General features: G+C 40.8%; 1 protein-coding gene across 1 annotated transcript; it reads right to left on the bottom strand.

Moving 5' to 3' along the window:
* Nucleotides 1-282: 282 nt before the first annotated feature.
* LOC127189811 (membrane-spanning 4-domains subfamily A member 4D-like) lies at nt 283-19,503 on the bottom strand. Its single transcript, XM_051146910.1, has 5 exons — nt 19,369-19,503; nt 16,808-16,927; nt 4,163-4,285; nt 2,203-2,304; nt 283-390 (listed from the first exon to the last, which is right to left on the bottom strand). The coding sequence occupies exons 1-5, from the start codon at nt 19,501-19,503 to the stop codon at nt 283-285; spliced, it is 588 nt and encodes a 195-aa protein (XP_051002867.1).
* Nucleotides 19,504-20,472: the final 969 nt, after the last annotated feature.

Here is a 20,472-nt window from a genome sequence, read left to right as displayed (position 1 = left end):
TTTTTCAGCTTGCATTCAAAATTTCTTTGCCAATTCAGTATCCCTTGTTCATACAATGAATGGAAGATGTTAAGGTGTTATTGACCTAGAAAATGCTAGATTTATCTATTAATAGCTTGTCTGATATTCCCACCAAAAGCCAATGCAATGAAGTCTTAATTTACCAGGAAAACAAATAATGAGAATCTGATTCTGAAATTACACACACACACACACATACACACACACATGCACACACACACACACATCAAAATTAGACTCCTTTTCCTGTGGTTTTCTTGTCTAGCTTTTCTGGAACTTTTTTCCTTCAATTTCTGGTGGTACCGATGTTGAAGTATCATGGGAGATGTTAATTGTTGTCACATCAGTATATGATGGTTGAGCTAGAATCTGTGAAATGAATAAAAATGTCGTGTTACCCAGCATACTCAGAGCTTCCTTTCTTTACTTTATGATGTCACTTTTACTACTGTCTACTGGGTTGAATCACACAACACCTTGGGGGTGTCTTGGGTGCCCCTTGGATCAGGCTTTGTACTCCTAGGACACCCATTCTGTGGCAGAGCGTGAGCAGGAGAGCAGATGTCTGCAGATGCATCTGAGAGCATCACTCTCCTGTGAACGGCTTACTTGAACCAAGGAGTTATGGAAAATGACAATGATGTTCTTTCAAGCTAGTTTGTTCCTGCTGACAGCAGCACATCCAGAAGTTGTCATGGCAACCAGGAACACATTCTGCATGCACGGCAGTGGCCAAGAATGGCAGACATCCAGAATCCCATGACACTTGGCACCATTCTGTCCCTCACAAACTCAAGTGACATGGGGCAGCAGTAGAAAGAGGAAGATGCACATACTTAAGCAACACATGCCCTGAGGCCCCTGATTTTGTGGGCTAACACAGGACGTCAGCAGGAGCAGCATGGCTCAGGTCTAGGGAGCACTTGATGGGCTTCACTGCCTTCTTTCTCTACCTGAAGCTTTGAGGGCACACCTGGCATACTATCCTCATGGTCTACTCCCTGGCCTTTTTCTCCCCTAAGTCTGTCACTTTCTTATCTCCCTGTGACCTTCTCCCTCCTTGTTGTTCAAGAGCATCTGCATGCAACAATCCTCGAGTGAAAGTTTCTGATAAACAACAGAACAGACAACATCATGAGCACAGTTTAGGCAGGAGAATAGGAACTGGAAAGGAGAAATTAGAGCTGAGGAAATGGGTCTGGGTTTGATTGAAGAACATTATATGCAGGTATGTAACATGACAATAATAAAAATATTAGCTCATGAAGGAAACCAGCACAGATGTCGCCAGGTATGGTAGCACAGACCTTTAATGCCAACACTCAGGAGGCATAGGCAAATGAATCTCGGTGAGTTTGGGGCCAGCCTGGTCTACAAAGTGAGTCCAGGACTGCCAGGGCTACACAGAGAAACCCGTCTCAGAAAAAAAAAAAAAAAAAAAAATGAAAGAGAAGAGAACAGAAAGGAAAACAAAGGAAAGGAAAGGAAAGGAAAGAAACCAGCACACAGAGCTAGATTCTAAACCCTTCTTCCCCTGGCTTCATCTAAGGAGCCTAGCATGCTGCATGGGGATGTGGGGCAGTGAGTCTTCCAGATACAAGCAAAAGGAATGGGGTCTATCAGCTTCTGTAAAGGGTGCTGCCTTCTGTGGCTGCATGCCTTTCAGGATCTTTCTGCAGCTCACTAGCCCACTTCTGTTCTAAGGACAGCTCTTCTTTTCTTGGTAAACTGTCTCTTTTTCTAAGGATGATGTGCCAGTACTTTCCTTTGATCTGCACCACAAGGATCTGGAGTTGGATAACCTTGGAACACAGCTGTGGCTTGGCACTCCTAAACATGTTTTTCCAGACTTTCTGGGCTCTCTCCATCTCAGCTCTGCCTGGAGTTTGCAGGGATTTTCAGCTTGTCTGTCCTGCTTTATTATTTTTTTCTTCTTTTATCTAAAACTGTCATAAATGTGTTCCTGAGCTTTTCCTGAGTTGGGTTCTAAACTCTTTTATTAATGAAACTAAGAACTCCAAAGGGAACCTCAGTTTCCCTGGAAATTTAGCCTTTAGAAGACCGGGCAGAAGACCAAGATAAGATGCTGATGGTCTTGACTTGAGGAAGCTAAGAGGCAATGCTAAATTCAAGTGACTTTTTCAGAGCAATAGAGACCCAGTAAACAAGGATGCCACTCACCTCAAAGTTGCTACGATGGTATACTTTACATCCGAAGGCCGAGACAGACACAGCAATGCAGAACTCTAGCACATTTAAAATGACAATCGAGGTGTCTATAGCCTAAAAACAGATTCATATCAAGGACGTAAGGAATGAAGATTACAAGTTATGAATATGCGCACTCAACCAAGACTATCATGCCAAAAAAGAAAAGGCCCTGATGAGGGGTTTGGAAATCCAGCTTTTGCCTAACCCTTAGGCAATTTCTCCTGAATGTCATTTATTTTCTCACTTTTTTAAATAATAAAAGTTATCAGAGACCCCCATACCCCAAGCCTGCTATGCTCTGATGGTAGACATTTGATGAGAATAGTCTTTCAGGCTGGTCTTCTAACCAAGCCCCAGAATAGGGAGATCCTAGTTTGTAGAAGGAACAAAGGTTGCTTATTAGACAATATAGGCAGAATATCTCGGCCTGTGCAGGGTGTCCAGGTTATTATAACATCTTCCCAAGAGGAAGCAAGATGATGAAGAATCGAAGTCCAAGAGACTGAGGGTGCTTCAGTGTGGGCCTCAAAAATAGAGGACAGAATGGTGAGCTAAGCAATATAAACAGAAGGTGGAAAGGCAAAAGCCAAGAAAATCACTTTCCTCTACAGCTCCCAGGGAGGACAACAACTCTGCCCACATTTTGATTATATGCAAATGAGACTTGTTTTGGACTTCTGTCACCCTGTAATAAAATACAACTGGATTATGCACTAAATTGGTAGTGAGTGTCACAACTATAGCAAATCACTGGAGTGCTGGGCACCACTTCCTTAGTGTTCAAGGCATTGGCTCGGCCTGTATCTTCTTCACCAAGCCACACGATTACAACAGAGGAACAAAGGTGGCACTGTGTTCTAAATTCTCCTGCCTTAAAATGGTGCCTAGAATTGCTGGGTGTGAATATTCTGTCTTTTTCTCTCAGTGATCAGAGATGGTCCCTCTGAATTAGTCAACTGATCAGGAGCTTGGCACATGAGAGAAACCAATTCAGTGGGCACCGAGAATATTTGCATTCATTGCTTTTATCCTTCCTCACTCCTCAACAGATCCAGTAGCATCTGTGTTCAGGCATTGTGGCTGGCACTAGTGGAGAGCAACAAGTAGCCTTTTTCTCAGCAATGTGGACATCTAGATAGGTAGGTTAAGAGTTTCTCTGGGGGTTAGAATATATAGAAGTTAGGTATGCATGCCACATCTCCTCCATTACAAATATCCAACCACTCGCTGGTGATCCATAAGCAACCTCACATAGCATATAATCTAACTTACATAAAAATGTATAGGATGATCCTGTACCTCACAACTATAATCCCTGACACTGAGAGAATGGTTTTTAATCCAAGGACATCCTGAGCTACATAGCAGGGCTCCTGTCTCCAGAAATATCAAACAAACACAGAATCTGAATATAGCATAAAAAACAAAAGAACTGAATTTTCAAGGTAAGGAACAGATGTATGTGTTTATAATATGCTAATTTAATTATTGAAATTCTTATTTTTCTACATCACTTTGGCTGATCATTGGCAACTCCATGAGGCTTGTTCTGATGGTTCTAGATAACTGCACTCTATCTGTTCTATTTCACAAACAGCTCACTCTTTTAAACCTATTTTGTAAAAAAAAAAAAAAATGTTAAGTTATACCATACATTCTTTTCTCCCAGGAGACTTGGAGCCTCCCACCATTAGGAACTTAGGGTCCCTCTCTGAGAACTAACTACATGAGTGGTTTTCTTTATGCCTAGTTACAGACAGAAGGGAAATAATAAGATGTCACCTGATCCCTAAATGAATATTGTCCAACTTCCTTATCATTTCTAACTTCCCAAAGTGATTCTACAGTTAGAGTGATGACTGTTGCTTTTGCCAGAGTCAATGGGCCCTCACTTCCACCATGGAATCCCACCAGCAGAGGAAGTACTCACCATGAGAGTTTCATCTTGATAAAAAGGAAAGGAGGCACTCCTGATGATACCGATAACACCGATTATGCTTGCTATTGCAGCCAGAATAGAGCTGATGATGTTAAAAATCAGACTGCTGATGACCTAGAAAGCAATGGGAATTGGGTATTCATCAGCATCCTTGGCTTAGTTCATCAATATTTGAAGGTCACGATGACTTTATTTTATGTGTTTCAACTTCTTTTTGCCAAAAGTAGACTCCGTGTCTTTCCTTATAGTAGCTTTATTTCCAATCCCTTGCCAAAATAAACAACAGTACAGTTATTCCTAAGACTAAATTCCCCAGTGCACAAGATGCTCTTCAAATTTCCTAGAAAAAAAAACTGTTGAAGTCTTTGACACATTGTCTGGAAAGCCCTGCCAGTCATTTTCCACCACACTCTGCTGCAAATGTCTGGTTGTTCTTCTTGTGTAAATGCTGCTGGCCACTCATGGCCATGTCCCTCTCACCTGTTTTCTCCTATGCTGTAGATCTGTCTCCACAATTCTGTTCTCGGGGTTCGGTTAAATAAACTTTATAGTGAGAAGTAAAACTAGTCAAGAAACTGAAAGTTTGCTACATCTATAACATAAGGTACATTTTAGTGGTAGAGTTTTTAAAAAGATGCTAAGGAGGCAGACAGTCCGAGTTTGGAAGGGTTACCTTGATCATACTACAGAAGTCGATGCTTACCTGTTGTAGGTAGTGAAATTCAAATGACATTTTCTAGTTAATGAAATAATCGTTGAATTCTTTTCTTAAGACAGGGTTTCTCTGTGTAGCCTTGGCTGTGCAGGAACTCACTCTATAGACCAGGTTGGCCTCACACTCACAGAGACCGTCCTACCTCCGCCTCACTGAGTTCTGAGATTAAAGGTGTATGACACCACTGCTTGGGTAATTGTTGCATTCTTAGCTGTTCCCTTTCATCAGCTTTATGACAGAAATCTCACTGTAAATGTCTTTTAAAAAACCATTTGTTGTTTTATGTGTATAAATGTTTTGTCTGCATGTTTGTACATGCAGCATATGCATGCCTGGTTCCTGCATGAATCAGAAGAGGGCTTCAGATCCCATGGAACTAGGGTTATGGATGTCCCTGAGACACTTGTGGATTCTTGGAAACAAATATGGGTCTTCTGCAAGAGCAACAAGTGCTCATAACCTCTGAGCTATCTCTATAGTCTCTGTAAAATTTTTAAACCTATTATTTTGGATACATCTATAGAAGTCATTCTAATCTGTCAGTCAATGAGTTTTGTTTTGTTTTGTTTTTGCCATTGATCTAAAACTTCAAGGGTCACCTTTGTAAACCCCATTTGACATTCCTTCCCCAAAATTCACTGCACCAGCATCAAGATTCTCCCAGCAACTGCCTTGACAAGATATCCAGTCAGGTATGATGAGACCTAGTATGAGCCAGTAGCTCGGCTACACTTCTGAAAGTCAGATATTCTAAAATGCATAGCCTTGGCTTAATTTTTTTATCTTTAGGAAAATAGGCCAGCCCCTTTTACATCTTAGAAGAATGCATATTTGATGAAATTATTCTTTTGGTAGCAAAATAAAACAAAATACATACCAGACCCTTTGTATGTGTTATTCCTGCTGCAATTGACAAGGATCCTGAGAATATGAACTGGTAATAAGAGGAAAATTCAGGTTAAAGATCCTTAAACTGTTATTATAAATCACAGCATATTAAATTTTTCTTCTAAATCAACTGCATCTATTAAAGAGATCAATTTCTAAATAGCAAGCATTTTCAGTAGTCACCCACCTTCCCCTTGCCCACAAGAGTAGACAGTAAACATAAAGTGAGTTGATGGAAGAATCATTAAGGGTTTTTAAGAGATTATTTTATTTATTTATTTTGGATTTTTTGAGACAAGGTCTTGTTATGTACTCCTGGTTGACGTGAAGTTTGCTACATAAATGAGACTGGACTTGTTCTTGAAGTGATTCTCCTGTTTATGCCTCCTCAGTGAAAGGATTACAGGCGTGAGGCACCAAGTGTGGCACAAACTTTTAATAATAATTTTTCTATGCTTCTCGTATATAAGAACAAGCCCCTCTTTGGTGTGTTTTTACTCCCTAAGCATCTGTGGCTAGAGTGCTAATCTTTCTAGTAACACTGGCAGAGCTGTCTGCAATCTCTTACTCCAGGGAAGGTTATTTTATATTTAGGTAATTTTAAATTGAGATTAGATATCATAGACTTGAAGACAAACTGAGGACATTTTGAAATTTTAGATCATCAATTTCTTTCACATACTTTTAAAATCAAGATTTAAAAAAAATATTATGCAACTGTCATCCTATTAGCATCATTTAAGAGAAAGGAAGACTAAAAGCCCCAGTCCTTATGACAAGATTTTACCAATGTGATTCTAAACTGAAGAAGTTAGCCAAACCAAAATAAACAAGAAAGAAAGAAAGGAAGGAAGGAAGGAAGTTAATTGTTTAAATGCATGTTGGAAACCGTAAATAAAATAATGAAAAAAAATTAAATTATATATTAGAAGATGACTAGAGAATTGAAGCTCACTTGTGTCTACCAATATGGCCATTATTTTCAATTTATTCCAAATGATTGCTGGCAACTTGACTGAGTTGATCTCTTAAACTCTTCAGCTAAATATACTGCTGTCTGCATTTGCTTTCTATAGTTTAATTTAGAAGATTTAAAATTAACGGGAGCATCTGTAGGATCACATCACCTAAACTAAAGTGAATATGCAGACGTAACACTAGGAAGATGGTTGTCAGTGGGTTGCTTGCCGTGCAGGCCTGAGCCCTGGAGTTCCATCCTCCACCATGAACTATGGGAGTTGTTGTCCAAGATGGTATTGAGTAGGAAATAAAGACTGAAGCAGAAAGCCACAGTGAGGAAAACTTGGGATTCTGAGTCCTCATCCAGCGACTGAATACGTCTTGAATAAATTAACCTTCCCTGATTCCTCTCTCTCTCTCTCTCTCTCTCTCTCTCTCATTTATACGATGAAGCTGAACACAAAGTCTCTCAGAAGTTGTCATGGTTGTTTGAGGTGGAGCACGATGTATAAAGCATTTAGTAATGTGCTAGGATTATAATGCAATGAAGGCTATTACTGGTGAGATTATTATTATTTTATAATATATAAAATGTCATGCAACTTTGAAAAATATGGGAGCCTGTGGCACCCTTCAAAACTTAAGCACCTCTTGTAAAATAGGAAGGTAAAATTAAAGTAATAGGTCTACAAAATAACCAAATTTTCTCATTATTAAGTTCATCAATAAATGAAAACCAGGGGATTCCAAGATGGCATCGACCAGTATGCACCATAGCTGATCTACTCCGAGGAGACCAGGTACGGGAATGGAGCCACAGACTGCTGGATTTTGAGAACTGTAGGTGAGTGGGGCCCCAAACTCCACAGACCGCCAGTGGGTCTAACCCCGGGACAAGCAACAGCCCAGAGGTGCTAAACGCACTCCCCAAACTCTGAAACGGAATTCACAACCAAGCTGCAGCCGGCACATAAAACCCAAACTCGCCATTTGGGGAGGGGATTTTCCGGAGTCCCCAACCTGAGGAGTCTCAGCGAATAGGGTGAAACTACCATTGAACCTCTCCATCCACACCACGCCAAACTGCGGAGGTCACCTGCCTAGTCCGAGTGGAAACACAGGTGGTGGGACTCACCAAAACCAGCTAGAACTGGCGTGTAGCTCGCGGTCTGCATCCTAGGCCCAATCTGAACCCAGACACAAAGGATTGACCCTGCAAACAGGGGCAGTTAGAAACTAGCGTGGACTGCTCCCACAGCCCAGTGGGACCGCCCACGTTATCGGGAGACGTGGGTCTTGCTTGTGGTGTCTAACTGCTGACCTAAAGCGATCTGGAAGCATTCTGGCTTTCATTGGCAGAAAGAGAAGATACAGGGGATTCCCGCCAGTGGTCTGAATCGCCATTGTCGCCAGCCACCCACTCGGGCTGCCAGCACTGACCCGGCACTCCCCAAACAACAGACCCTAGCTGGGTCCATTCTTGCAGGCACGGCAGGACCTCTTATGATATAGGGAGCTGTGGGTCGTGCTTGCAGGGTCTAACTGCTGATCTAAAGCAATCTGGGAGCGCCCTGGCTTACAGGGGTGTGGAAATTGCTGCCTCCTTGGATACTGCCAGTGGCCTGAAACCATATTGTCTCAGGCCCACCAGGCACTGATCCTGTAATCTCCAACAGGCAGGTCCTATCTGGGTCAGCTCCTGCAGACCCAGCAAGAACTCCCAAATTCATGGGAGAGGCTGGACGCTCCTACTGAGTATAGAGGTAGAGCTAAAAGACAGCTGCAGCCCAGAAGATCTGATCCACCTGGGGTCTTGGCTACAAAGCAACAGGAAGGACAGCTGGGATCAACCTACACAACCAGAGAGCTTATATGCTGACCTTAGTCTAGATCCCAAAACTGCTGATATGAATTACAGCAGTAAGGTGAAAAGGCCCAAACAGAAATCTACTTTGCATGACTCAGCCTGGAGCCTAAGGTGTTGAGAAAAATCTCCAGGAGTAGAACCTGAATCACCTGCCTGGTCCAGGGAAATACTCCCTGATCCCCACCGGCAATGGCACCCTACCTATAATCAGGGATCAATTATCCACTCTCAAACAGGGAAGGTCACTACAAGCCACCTCCCAACACCAGAGTCACCAAAATGACAAGAGGACAGTGAAAGAACACTAACAAAAACCAAAACAGGTTGGCATCTCCAGATCCCAGCAATCCCAATGAAAACAACCTGGAGAACCCAACAACAATTGATATACAAGAAAATGACCTCAAGTTCTTACTAAGTAAGATGATAAGGGAAGAAACAAATAAAATCTGTAAACAAATGCAGGAGGAGGCAAACAAGAGGGCTGAGGATTTAAAAGAGTCATATAAAGAGGCATTTGAAGAATTTCAGAAAAATACAAATAGCCAGATGAAGAAAATCATTAAAACAGTTCAAGACCTGAAGATAAAAATGGAAGCTATCATAAAGGAACACACGGAAGAAAAACGTGATAGAGAAGCATCAGAAAAGAAAGCAAGTATATCAGAGGTGGCCTTATCTAACAGATTGCAAGAAATGGAAGAACGAATATCGGGACTTGAAGATACAATCACAGAACTGGAAACATCCATCAAGGGAAATTCTAAATCTGAAAAGTGCCTGACACAGAGCATTCAAGAAATCAAGGACACCATGAAAAGATAAAACTTGAGAATAATAGGGATAGAGAAAAGAGAAGGCAACCGACTCCACAGTCCAGAAAATATCTTTAATAGAATAATAGAAGAAAATTTCCCCAATTTGAAGGAGATGCATATGAACATACAAGAGGCATACAGAACACCAAATAGAATAGACCTGAAAAGAAAATCTTCCCTCCACATAATAATAACAACACAAAATATACAGAACAAAGAAAAAATATTAAAAGCGGCAAGAGAAAAAGACCGAGTAACATATGAAGGCAAACCTATCAGAATTACTCCGGACTTCTCAACAGAGACCATGAAAGCCAGAGGGCCTGGACAGAAGTTCTGCAAACCCTAAGAGAACAGAGATACCAGGCAAGATTACTATACCCAGCGAAATTATCAATAAACATTGATGAAGAAAACAAGATATTCCATGACAAAAACAAATTCAAACAGTACCTAGCCACAAATCGGGCTTTACAGTAGTTACTAGAAGGAAAACTTCACCCCAATAGGTCAAACTACAACGAAAACTACATAGGAAATAGGTAACTATACCATCACAAAATCACAACCTCACAAAATCTCAACTATTACAAATACCAAAAATGAAGGGACTTAGCAATCACTGATCATTAATATCTCTCAATGTCAATGGTCTCAATTTTCCAATAAAGAGACACAGACTAACTGAGTGGATGCATAAACATGACCCAACATTCTTCTGCATTCAAGAAACACATCTCAACCACAAGGACAGACATTGCCTCAGAGTAAAAGGCTGCAGAAAAATATTCCAAGCAAATGGTCACAAGAAACAAGCTGGGGTAGCCATTCTAATATCTAATAAAATAGACTTTCAACCAAAATTAAACAAAGGGACGAGGATGGACACTTCGTACTCGTCAAAGGTAAAGTCAATCAAGAAAACATCACCTAAATTACACTTTTAAAACAAAAACCATAGCTACTGAACCAAAAAAAAATAATAAAGTAGCCTTCTCAAACATTAGGAAGACCAAGACATGGCCTGTGAGTTGTATAGCCTTCTACTCCAGCAGGACAGTGAGGTCTACTGTGTGGGAAGACCAAAAGGTCTTATGCCTTTCCTCTTCTAGTTATGCTTGACTAGATTGGCATTGTGGTCTCTGAGACATGAATGTGTAGGATTTCAGCAAGCATGGGCTTAATCTGACAATCCAGCATCTTAAAATGATCCAATAGCATTATTTCGACTTTATTTCCTCTTGCGTTACAGACAGTTATGAATAGCTTGCAGGTCTCATGACTGCCTCTGCCTTACTTTTTAGTTTGCAGCGTTGCACGGAAGGCTGTTCAGAGGAGTTTGCTCATTATTCAACGTGCCTCTCCAAGCTCCCAATTTAGCTGAGTTCATTCTCCAACGTGGTACTGACCAAAATTGGATTTGAGGTCTCCAAAGTATGTAGAAAAGAACTAAGGGATGAGCAATGTGTGGGGTGCTGTTTTTTTCTTCTCCAATTGTGAATATAATATCGTTAAGAGTGCTTTGATTGTCTGAGTCTGAAGAACAAGAAGACGTGGTGATACTGCTAGCCTCGCATACACAAATCCCTGGGTTTGATCCCTGGTGCTGCATAAAACTGGCTACTCCCAGCACTTGGGAGCTGAGGCAAAAAGATCAGGAGTTCAGCAGCATTCTCAGCTGCAGAACAAATTCATGCCCAGCCTGGGATGCATGAGACCCTGTCTCAAAGAAGAAAAACAGCTGATACTTGCTAAGCCAATCAAAACCAAACGTTAGTTATTAAATGAAGATCCCAGTGTCAAGAGTGGGCTACCTCATCAGCTGTTGTTAAGGAAGTTCCCTGAAGATCTTAAAAAGTCAGTTGCCCCTGCTGTTGGTTGCCAGCAGAACTAGGTAATAAGGCCTTATTTCTGAAGGTGATTTGGTCTCAAGACAAATCAAGCTGGACCTTTTCGGTGTCAGCTAGATCTCACAGTGGTGGGAGATGGTATTCAAGCTGCTGAGAGTTGTCATCAGTAATCCTACTTAGCTGTGGACCCTGGCTACAATATAGACCAGCTAGGCTGAACAAAAGTTGCAGGTGTGTCACAGGGGTAACCAACCACTTTTTGCTTGGAAGTGATGCTTTCACCACAAGTGAGTATTCACATCTGGTATTGAAACCTAGTCAGTCAAAAGCTCGTAACTGGGGAGGTCATAAGCCCAAGTCAAGAAACTACTGCTGTTGTCTTGCGAATAGATATGATGTCCCCGTTAAGTCACCTTCTAAATAGATATGTGGATGTGCCCATAAATGTGACTACTGCTGTCAGCTTTGGTCAGAGGAACTTGTTTTTAGCAGAGACTCATACAAAGTCAGAGTACTTAGAGTAAATGACTGTTGAGTGTCCATAAATGGGAAATCTATATCACTCCCTACAGGTCTCGGAACTATCGGAAGAAGGGGTGGGAAGAATGTCCAAGAGGAAGGAGGAGGAGCAGGGTGGGATACTGACTTCCAGGAATGATAGGGCTATCATGCTCTTAAACTTACAGCATGGGTGATCACCTGTGCAGAGTTAGATCAACACCCTGTTACGGAAGGGGTTCATGGGGCCCCACACCCCCTTGGGTTTTTTTTCAGTAATGGTTGATGGGGGAATAGAGAGATTCTTATTTCAGTGCTGTAGTCAGTGGCAAAGCGGCTCTGCTTCTATAAACAGCCCTACCTACACTCTTAGAAGGAACCTTAATGAAACTCATTGACACACACAGACATGAAAGTAAAAAGGGACAAGTTGGGAAGAGGAGGGAGATTAGTAGGAGGGGGAGAGGAGAAAGTACTGGAGGGGGGAGTGTAATACAAATAGATAATGCACATGTATAAAAGTGAAATCAAACCGAAATAGCATGGGCGTGGTGGCAAACGCCTTTAATCCCAGCACTTGGGAGGCAGAGGCAGGCGGATCACTTTGAGTTTGAGGCCAGCCTGGTCTACACAGTCAGTCCCAGGACAGCTAGGACTATTCAGAGAGACCATGTCCAAAAATAAAATAATGTAAATAAATAAAATATTTTGAGAAAATTATCTAAAGTCCTACTCTCAAGGAAAAAGCTTAGAGTTTTGTGTTTCTCTTGAAGTGATTCCCCCATGAACATGCACAAGAGACACAAATGAGACATATTTTGCATTTACCTTTAAAAATACCATAGCCATCTTTACCAGTGCAGAGACAGCCACCTGTTTATGGTTCTATGTCCCTGGTACAAAAATTTAACCATTGCAAGTCAGTCTTCAAATAGTTCTTGTCTGTCATCATTTTCCATGAAGAATAAACAAGGATAAGCCTACATCCCTTTACATTCTTATAGGGTTTTTTGGTGAGTTTTTTTGTTGTTCCAGTTTGGGTTTTCTGAGACAGGGTTTCTCTGTGTAGCCCTGGTTGTCCTAGACTCACTTTGTAGACCAGGCTGGCCTCGAACTCACAGTGATCCGCCTGCCTCTGCCTCCCAAGTGCTGGGATTAAAGGTGTGAGCCACCACGGCTGGCTTCTTGTGGCTATTTTACAATGTAGAAAGAAGACACCTTTTAAAAAAGATTTGTTTGTATATTGCACGATTATTTTGGCTGCGTGTATGAGTGCCATGAACCAGATCTCTGGCCCCAAACAAACCTTTTCTATTTTGATTCTCTAGCCTTTTGAAACAGAGTGGCCAACTGTGATTGTATGGCACCAAAATGACCCTCTAGAGTCTAGATTTCAGACCATCCAGCTGGTAAGGGCTAAAATTGGTATTTGAGTCCTGGCTCGAAGATAGTTCCTGATCCTAGATCTAAGCGTTGTAAAGTCACAAGGCTTGAAGGCAACATCTGCAGCCTCCTGATTGAGTTTTAATGTCTTTGCTTTTCAGTACAGTAGGCAAATTAAGTAGTTGCCTCTTGGGAATGTCCAAACATGGAACTGGGTTTGTGATAAAGATTAGAATCAGGGATGGGTGCAGTGCTGTAGATCTGGACCTGGGGAAGGAGAAGCAAATGGCATTCCTTCCCTTCTAAGGATGTTGTGAAATACACAGGGCACAAGTGGCTTGCTCCTTCTGTGGCTTACTGTATTCACATGTGAGCTGCACAAATGCAGAAGCTGCTGTGGTCACCCCAGAACCCAGCACAGGGCTGACACATAGTAGACAAGCAAAAAACATCTGGCTGTGAAATAACTGTACCAATGATGAAACCAAGATTAAAGGTGGCGGTGTTCCAAGAACCCTTTACACATACACAAAATGTGAAGTCTGTTTTCTGAGGCCTGATTCTAAATGCATTGTTACTCATTTTATCAGCAAGTCAGGAGCAGTTTGATAATGCAAGTCAGACCTTATTCTGGTACAGCTTCTAGCCCTAGTGGAAGCAGCTAGGGTAATGATTTTGAATGAGGAAAGGATTTTTACATGGTGGCTCATTGCAGGGGTGGGGGGATGTTAAGTGCATGATTTTCAAGCTACAAATGAATGAAAAGAGAACAGTTACACAAAAGAAGCCCATGAGAACTTCAAGGAATTGGTAGACGTGGTGGTGCAAGCCTGTGGAGGCCAAAACAAGAGGATCACTGTCTGAATTCAAGGCTAGACTGGCTACAGAATGAGACCCTCTATTAAAAAACAAAAACACCTGAAAGACCCAGAAATGAATCGTCACACATATGGTCACTTGATTTTTGACAAAGAAACCAAATTTATTCAATGGAAAAAGGACAGCATCTTCAACAAATGGTGCTAGTCTAAGTGGAGTCTACATGTAGAGAAATGCACTTACACCCATATTTGTCACCATGGACAAAACTCAAGTCCAAGTGCATTAAAGAACTCAACATAAAACCAGAGATACTAAATCGGTTAGAAGAAAAAGTGGGGAAGAGCCTGGAACACATAGGCACAGGAGACAACTTCCTGAACAGAACACCAACAGCCCAGACTCTAAGGTCAACAATTAATAAATGGGACCTCATATGGCTGAGAGGTTCTGTAAGGCAGAAGATACTGTCAACAGAACAAAGCAACAACCTACAGACTGGGAAAAGATCTTCACCAACCCTACATTTGACAAAGGTCTAATATCCAAAATATATAAAGAACTCAAGAAATTAAACACCACCAAACCAAATAACCCAATTGAGAAATGGGGCTCAGAACTAAACAGAGAACTCTCAACAGAGGAATATCAAATGGCTGAGAAACACTTAAAGAAATGCTCGACCTCCTTAGTCATCAGAGAAATGCAAATCAAAACGACACTGAGATTCCATCTTACACCCATCAGAATGGCTAAGATCAATAACTCAACTGACACCACATGCTGGCGAGGATGTGGAGAAAGAGGAATACTCCTTCATTGCTGGTGGGAATGCCAACTAGTACAACCACTTTGTAAATCTATCTGGCGCTTTCTCAGAAAAATGGGAATAGGGCTTCTTCAAGACCCAGCTATTCCACTCCTTGGAATATACCCAGAAGATGCACTACCACACAACAGGGACATATGCTCCACCATGTTCATAGCTGCCTTATTCATAATAGCCAGAACATGAAAACAGTCTACATGTCCCTCAGTAGAAGAATGGATAAAGAAACTGTGGTACATTTACACTATGGAATACTACTCAGCTATTAAAAACAAGGAATTGCCGAAATTTGTGGACAAATGGATTGAACTAGAAATTATCATAATGAGCGAGTTCACCCAGAAGCAAAAAGTGTTAAGTGGTATATACCCACTTTTATCGAGACACTAGTCCAAGGGGTACGTCCCCATGAAAAACTTTACCTACCAGGAAAGTGGGTCAGAGGGGAAGACATCCTATTGAGACTTTAGGTGTGAGAAGCCTGGGAGAATGAGGAAATAGAAGGATCCAGAGGGTCCTGGAAAACTACAGGTGGGTCTGGGCCCTGGGGTCCTCCTCAAACTATGGCACCAGCCAGGGAAAATATAGGCAGTAAACTTCGAACCCCTACCCAGACTAGCCGATGGACAGGACATTCTCCACAGTTAAGTGGAGAAGGAGATCTGACTTTCACACAAACTGTGGTGCCCCATATTTGACCATGTCCCTTGGATGGGGACGCCTGGTGGCACTCAGAGGAAGGATAATAGGTCACCAAGAAGAGACTCGATACCCTATGAGTCACCCTCAGTCCCTCGATACCCTCAGTCACAGACATAGGGGAGGGGAATGGGGGGGAAGCGGGAGGGAGGGAGGAATGGGAGGATACAAGAGATTGGCTAACAACTGAGATGTAATATGAATAAATTAATAATAAAAAGGAAAAAATAAATGAAAACCTTGAAACATGTGAATATGACTCTCAATTTTATGCATTTGATTTTCTACTTGTAAGTTCATAATACATAGGTTAAGAGAATGCTTGATATTTTATATTTAATTGACATTCTGAATGCAGAAAAACTCTCTTAAGTTTTATTATAGAGGAAACTTTTTTAACTTCTAAAAATTCGTCATCAAAGATTTGATTATTTGATTTAAAAATTGAAACAAAATTATCTACTCTTTCCTATTCTCTTAAACATTTATTGAAATTGATTAGCTAGAAGCTGTTAATCACCTGGTCAGCTTTGTCTTCCTCCTCCTTGCTAATAACACCCCATTTCTTTTTTCCCCTATGTAGTTTTATTCTTTATTTAGCATCAACTATTATGGGTTACATGTCTGTCGTACATATCAAACCAGAAACACAACTTCTATAAGCTTGAATAACCTTTTTTTTTTTATTTCTAAACTCTTTTTTTTTAATTTTTTATTAATTTATTCTTGTTAACCCTATGAGCATATACAGGGGGAGGAAATCCCCCTCAGGAACAGTCATAGTGGAGGGGAACACCCCCATTTCATTCATTATTTTATGAGCTTCAGCGTTTAGTGATCCCTTCCCAGCCATAGATGTGAGTCTCAACTTCTCAAGTTAAAGACAGCAAGACATTTATCCTTGGTTTGAGAATAGGCTTGTAAAAACTTTAGGAGTAGAGAAACAGACATGTTACACAAGTCTTTCATGAAGATGTGGTAATATTCTTGTTCCACCAAATAGCCAACCTTAAGAATGACTATGGACTCCCGAGGAAATCAGTTGTGTCAATGTTTAAGTAACTTGTGGGAGTGCATGACTACATGCTGTCACAATATACTCTAAGTGACATATTAAATAAACATTCCACCTAGTTTATGTGAATGAGGTGTTGATATTGCAACATGCACAACGAAAATCTGAATAATGTTTAAATACGTTGCAATCAAACTTATAGACTACTTGAAAGAGTTGAGAGAAGATTCCACTCAAAGTATAGTCACAAAAGGGTGTTATTATCTCCAGTTACATAAGTCCGTGTGTTACTCACCATAATTGCCGCCCAAACTTGGGCATGTAAGACCGTTAAAACGGTTGGTTCGTAAACTTGTACATTTGCCAATGTTCCTCCTAAGCTGAGCTCTAAGAGAGCAATAATAATTTGTACAACCTAGACACAAAAAATTAAACATTATACATCACAAAAATGATGTCCATGCAAAGTACTATCAAACCATTATGTTACTTCCACCACTTAATATTCACAGATAAGTTCTGAAATAGTCTATTTGTCAGTTGTCTTCGTACCTATACATATGCTGTATACTGTTATAGGTCATCCCTTGGCATCACACACACACACACACACACACACACACACACACACACACGTTTCAGTAATTTTAAAGTTAGAGGGAATTTGTGAATTTCTTCCCAGAGGTTAGTTTATGATACCCATGGTGCATCTCTACCACTGTTGTTATCCTTTGTCACATGCTCACATTAGAAAGACTCAGAAATTAGGAAGAAATTATTCCAGCAAGAAGCAATATAAAGAAATAAAGTCATATGTAGAATGAGGAAAATATGAACAGCACACATGATCTTCTTTGAGGGTGTGGAATATGAGGAAGGAATTTGAATATTGTGAGCTAAAATGGGTGAATTTGAGTATAATTAACCCTATAATAAAAGGTAAAAGAAAACAAAAACAAGTTATGAAGCTGTGTGGAAGGAAATAAGAACAGTGCATAAAGGCAGAAGATATGGGGCTTTATGGAAATTGGAAAAGACACATTTAACAATGTATTTAAAGAAAAAGAAGTCATGAATTTGAAAAGGAGGGGATAGCATGGTAGGGCTTTTGGAAGGAAAAGGAGGAGGGAAAGCATGTAATCATATTTTAATTAATTTTTAAATGAAAAAAGACACATCTATGGGAGAATAGCAAAATAAAAGGATACAGAGGGTCCTAGAAACCTACAAGTAGAACAATATGATAGGCAGATTTGGGCCCAGGGGTCCCGCTCAAACTAAGGCACCAGCCAAGGACAATACAGGCGGTAAACTTTAAACCCCTTCCCAGATCTAGCCAATGGTCAGAATATTCTCCACAGTTGAGTGGAGAGTGTGATATGACTTTCTCACGTACTCTGGTGCCTCACATTTGACCATGTCCCCTGGAGGGGGAGACCTGGTGGCACTCAGAGGAAGGACAGCAGGTAGCCAAGAAGAGACTTGATACCCTATGAGCATATATAGGGGGAGGTGATCCCCCTCAGGAACAGTCATAGGGGAGGGGAATAATGGGAAAATGGGGGGGGGGAGGAATGGGAGGATACAAGGGATGGGATAAACATTGAGATGTAACAAGAATAAATTAATAAATAAAAAAAAAAGAAAAAGACACATCTAAAATCAGTTAGTTCCCTACACCTTTATTTGTGAAAACCAAGAAAAAAGCTCAATAATTTAATCCAAAGGAAAAAATAAAAATGGGACAAAAATCACTAAAATTCAACACAAGGAATCAATGGACAAAATTTACAAATCCTAAGGTTTATTTTTCTTTACAGACAGATAAAATCAATTGCTTGCTAGCCAAGCTAACTGAGAAGATAAGTGGTTAATACCATGAGAAATCATGCAGGGATAGTGCTGAGGGAAACCGAAGGGAAGAGGCCGACCAATTCAATAACAGAGGAAACAGAGAAAGGCTTGAGAAGACCATGTACCAAACCTCAGAAAAAGAAATGGCCACTTGGAGTAGTCTTATGTGTTAAGATAGAATAGTTAGAAAAGGACTGATACTGCTTGATACTATTATGATTTCTCTTCATTAATATTTAAGGGATGTAATAGAACACAATGCACTAAGCTTGGATCTCTCAGTGCTGGGGAATATGTAAACCTTTATCTCCCCTTCTATTTTATGGTAAATGTAAAACTGCTCTCAATTTTAAAATTCTTATTGATATATTTGAGATATACATATTCCATGTTAACATAAAATATATATCATGAAAAATGATTATTCACAATTTATAAGAATGAGAACAGTGAGGTTAAAAAGAAAGAGATGATGGCCGTCTAATGGCAACTGTCCAGTGGTTGGAAGCTTGGCCCAGTGAGTACTTCTGCATCTAGTGACCTTTAACCTGCCTTGGATGTTACTCCTTGAGGTTCTCTATTTTTCTACACATTCTCCTGAAGGTAGCAGTATGTGGAGAATGGAAGATTTCTCATTATCTGAATAGAAGCCCAAAGGAAGGCCCTGGAAATATATGGGAACATTCTAAGTTTGCTGGCCAGAGGGGCTGGATCACAGGTGCAGCTTGAATAGCTTTTCTCTGCACTGAGTTATATATGATCATCTTGGATGATCCCAGCCCAGAACACATCTAAAGTGTCTATATTTTAAACATAATTAAACTGCTAGTCAGATGTGATAGACTAACACATCAATTTCCAAATGATAACTTTGAAATAAAGGGCTACTGGGATGTGTTGATGTACCAAGAAGCTAGTGAAACAGAGCACAGGGCGGTAACTTCTTTCTTAATCATTTAGATGTTAGAAAATCTTTCCCCCTTAGATCCAAAAATATCTTACCCCAAGGACTTTGGGTTTTCCCTTCAATAATTTATCTGTGTTCTCTTTGGACAGCTCAGACCCTAAAAGAGACTTCTCCAAGGGCTGAGACCCTCCAGAGACCACTTCTGTGGTGTTCTGTTCTGTATCTTGCATGGTTTCCATGACAACAGAAACAGAGCTGAAATATGAATGGAATTTTGGGTGAATTCCAGGAAATGACTCAATGTCAGGTTCCTGCTTAAGGGTATATTCCAAATTAAATCTTCCTATGCTAACAACAACAACAGCAACAACAACACCTAGCTTTGATAAGATACAAAAAGAGTTTTAGTCCCTTGGTAAGAGAAGCTCTTCCATTTCTATTTCTATTTCTATTCCTAGCACCTACATGGCAGCTCACTACCATCTGTAATTCTAATTCCTGGATACCTAACACCCTTTCTAGTCTCTTTGGGTACCAGGATGCATGCAGACAAAACATCTATACACATAAATGATCCAATAATCCGAAGTGTTCTCCCAGCTCTTTCATTGAGGTGTGAATTTTTTGTTATTGACATTCTCTGGATAACTGTGCCTTCATATGTGAAAGAGTGCCTCGGGAACAATTGCTTCCAAGCTTCTTTCTGATCTTCAAGTTGCTAAGAGTCTTTCCAATCTCTTCACTGACAAACATCTGCATCAGTGGCTTCAGCTCATGGCCTGCGTGTCTCCTAAATGAAGGCAAGGATGCTTTGAGCTCACATTCCATCTCAGGAGCAGACTAAGCATGTTAGGCTTGGTGCTCAGCCTCCCTCCCCCATGTATCTCCATCAAATTCTGCATGGAGCAGATATTGTCTTAACTGGTGGATTATCGAAGTAGTATGTGGGAGAGTGAGATTAACATTATGAAAGAAGGTTATTAAGAGTGTGTGTGACACGTCCCCTGGATGGGGAGGCCTGGTGGCACTCAGAGGAAGGATAGCAGGCTACCAAGAAGAGACTTGATACCCTATGATCATATACAGGGGAAGAGGTCCCCCTCAGTCACAGTCACAGGGGAGAGGAGTAAGGGGAAAATAGGAGGGAGGGAGAATTGAGAAGATACAAGGGATGGGATAACAATTGAGATTTAATATGA

The sequence above is a fragment of the Acomys russatus genome, chromosome 5 (genome assembly GCF_903995435.1).
Source record: "Acomys russatus chromosome 5, mAcoRus1.1, whole genome shotgun sequence".
Classification (NCBI taxonomy): domain Eukaryota; kingdom Metazoa; phylum Chordata; class Mammalia; order Rodentia; family Muridae; genus Acomys; species Acomys russatus.
This window is presented reverse-complemented; position numbering and strand designations above follow the sequence as displayed.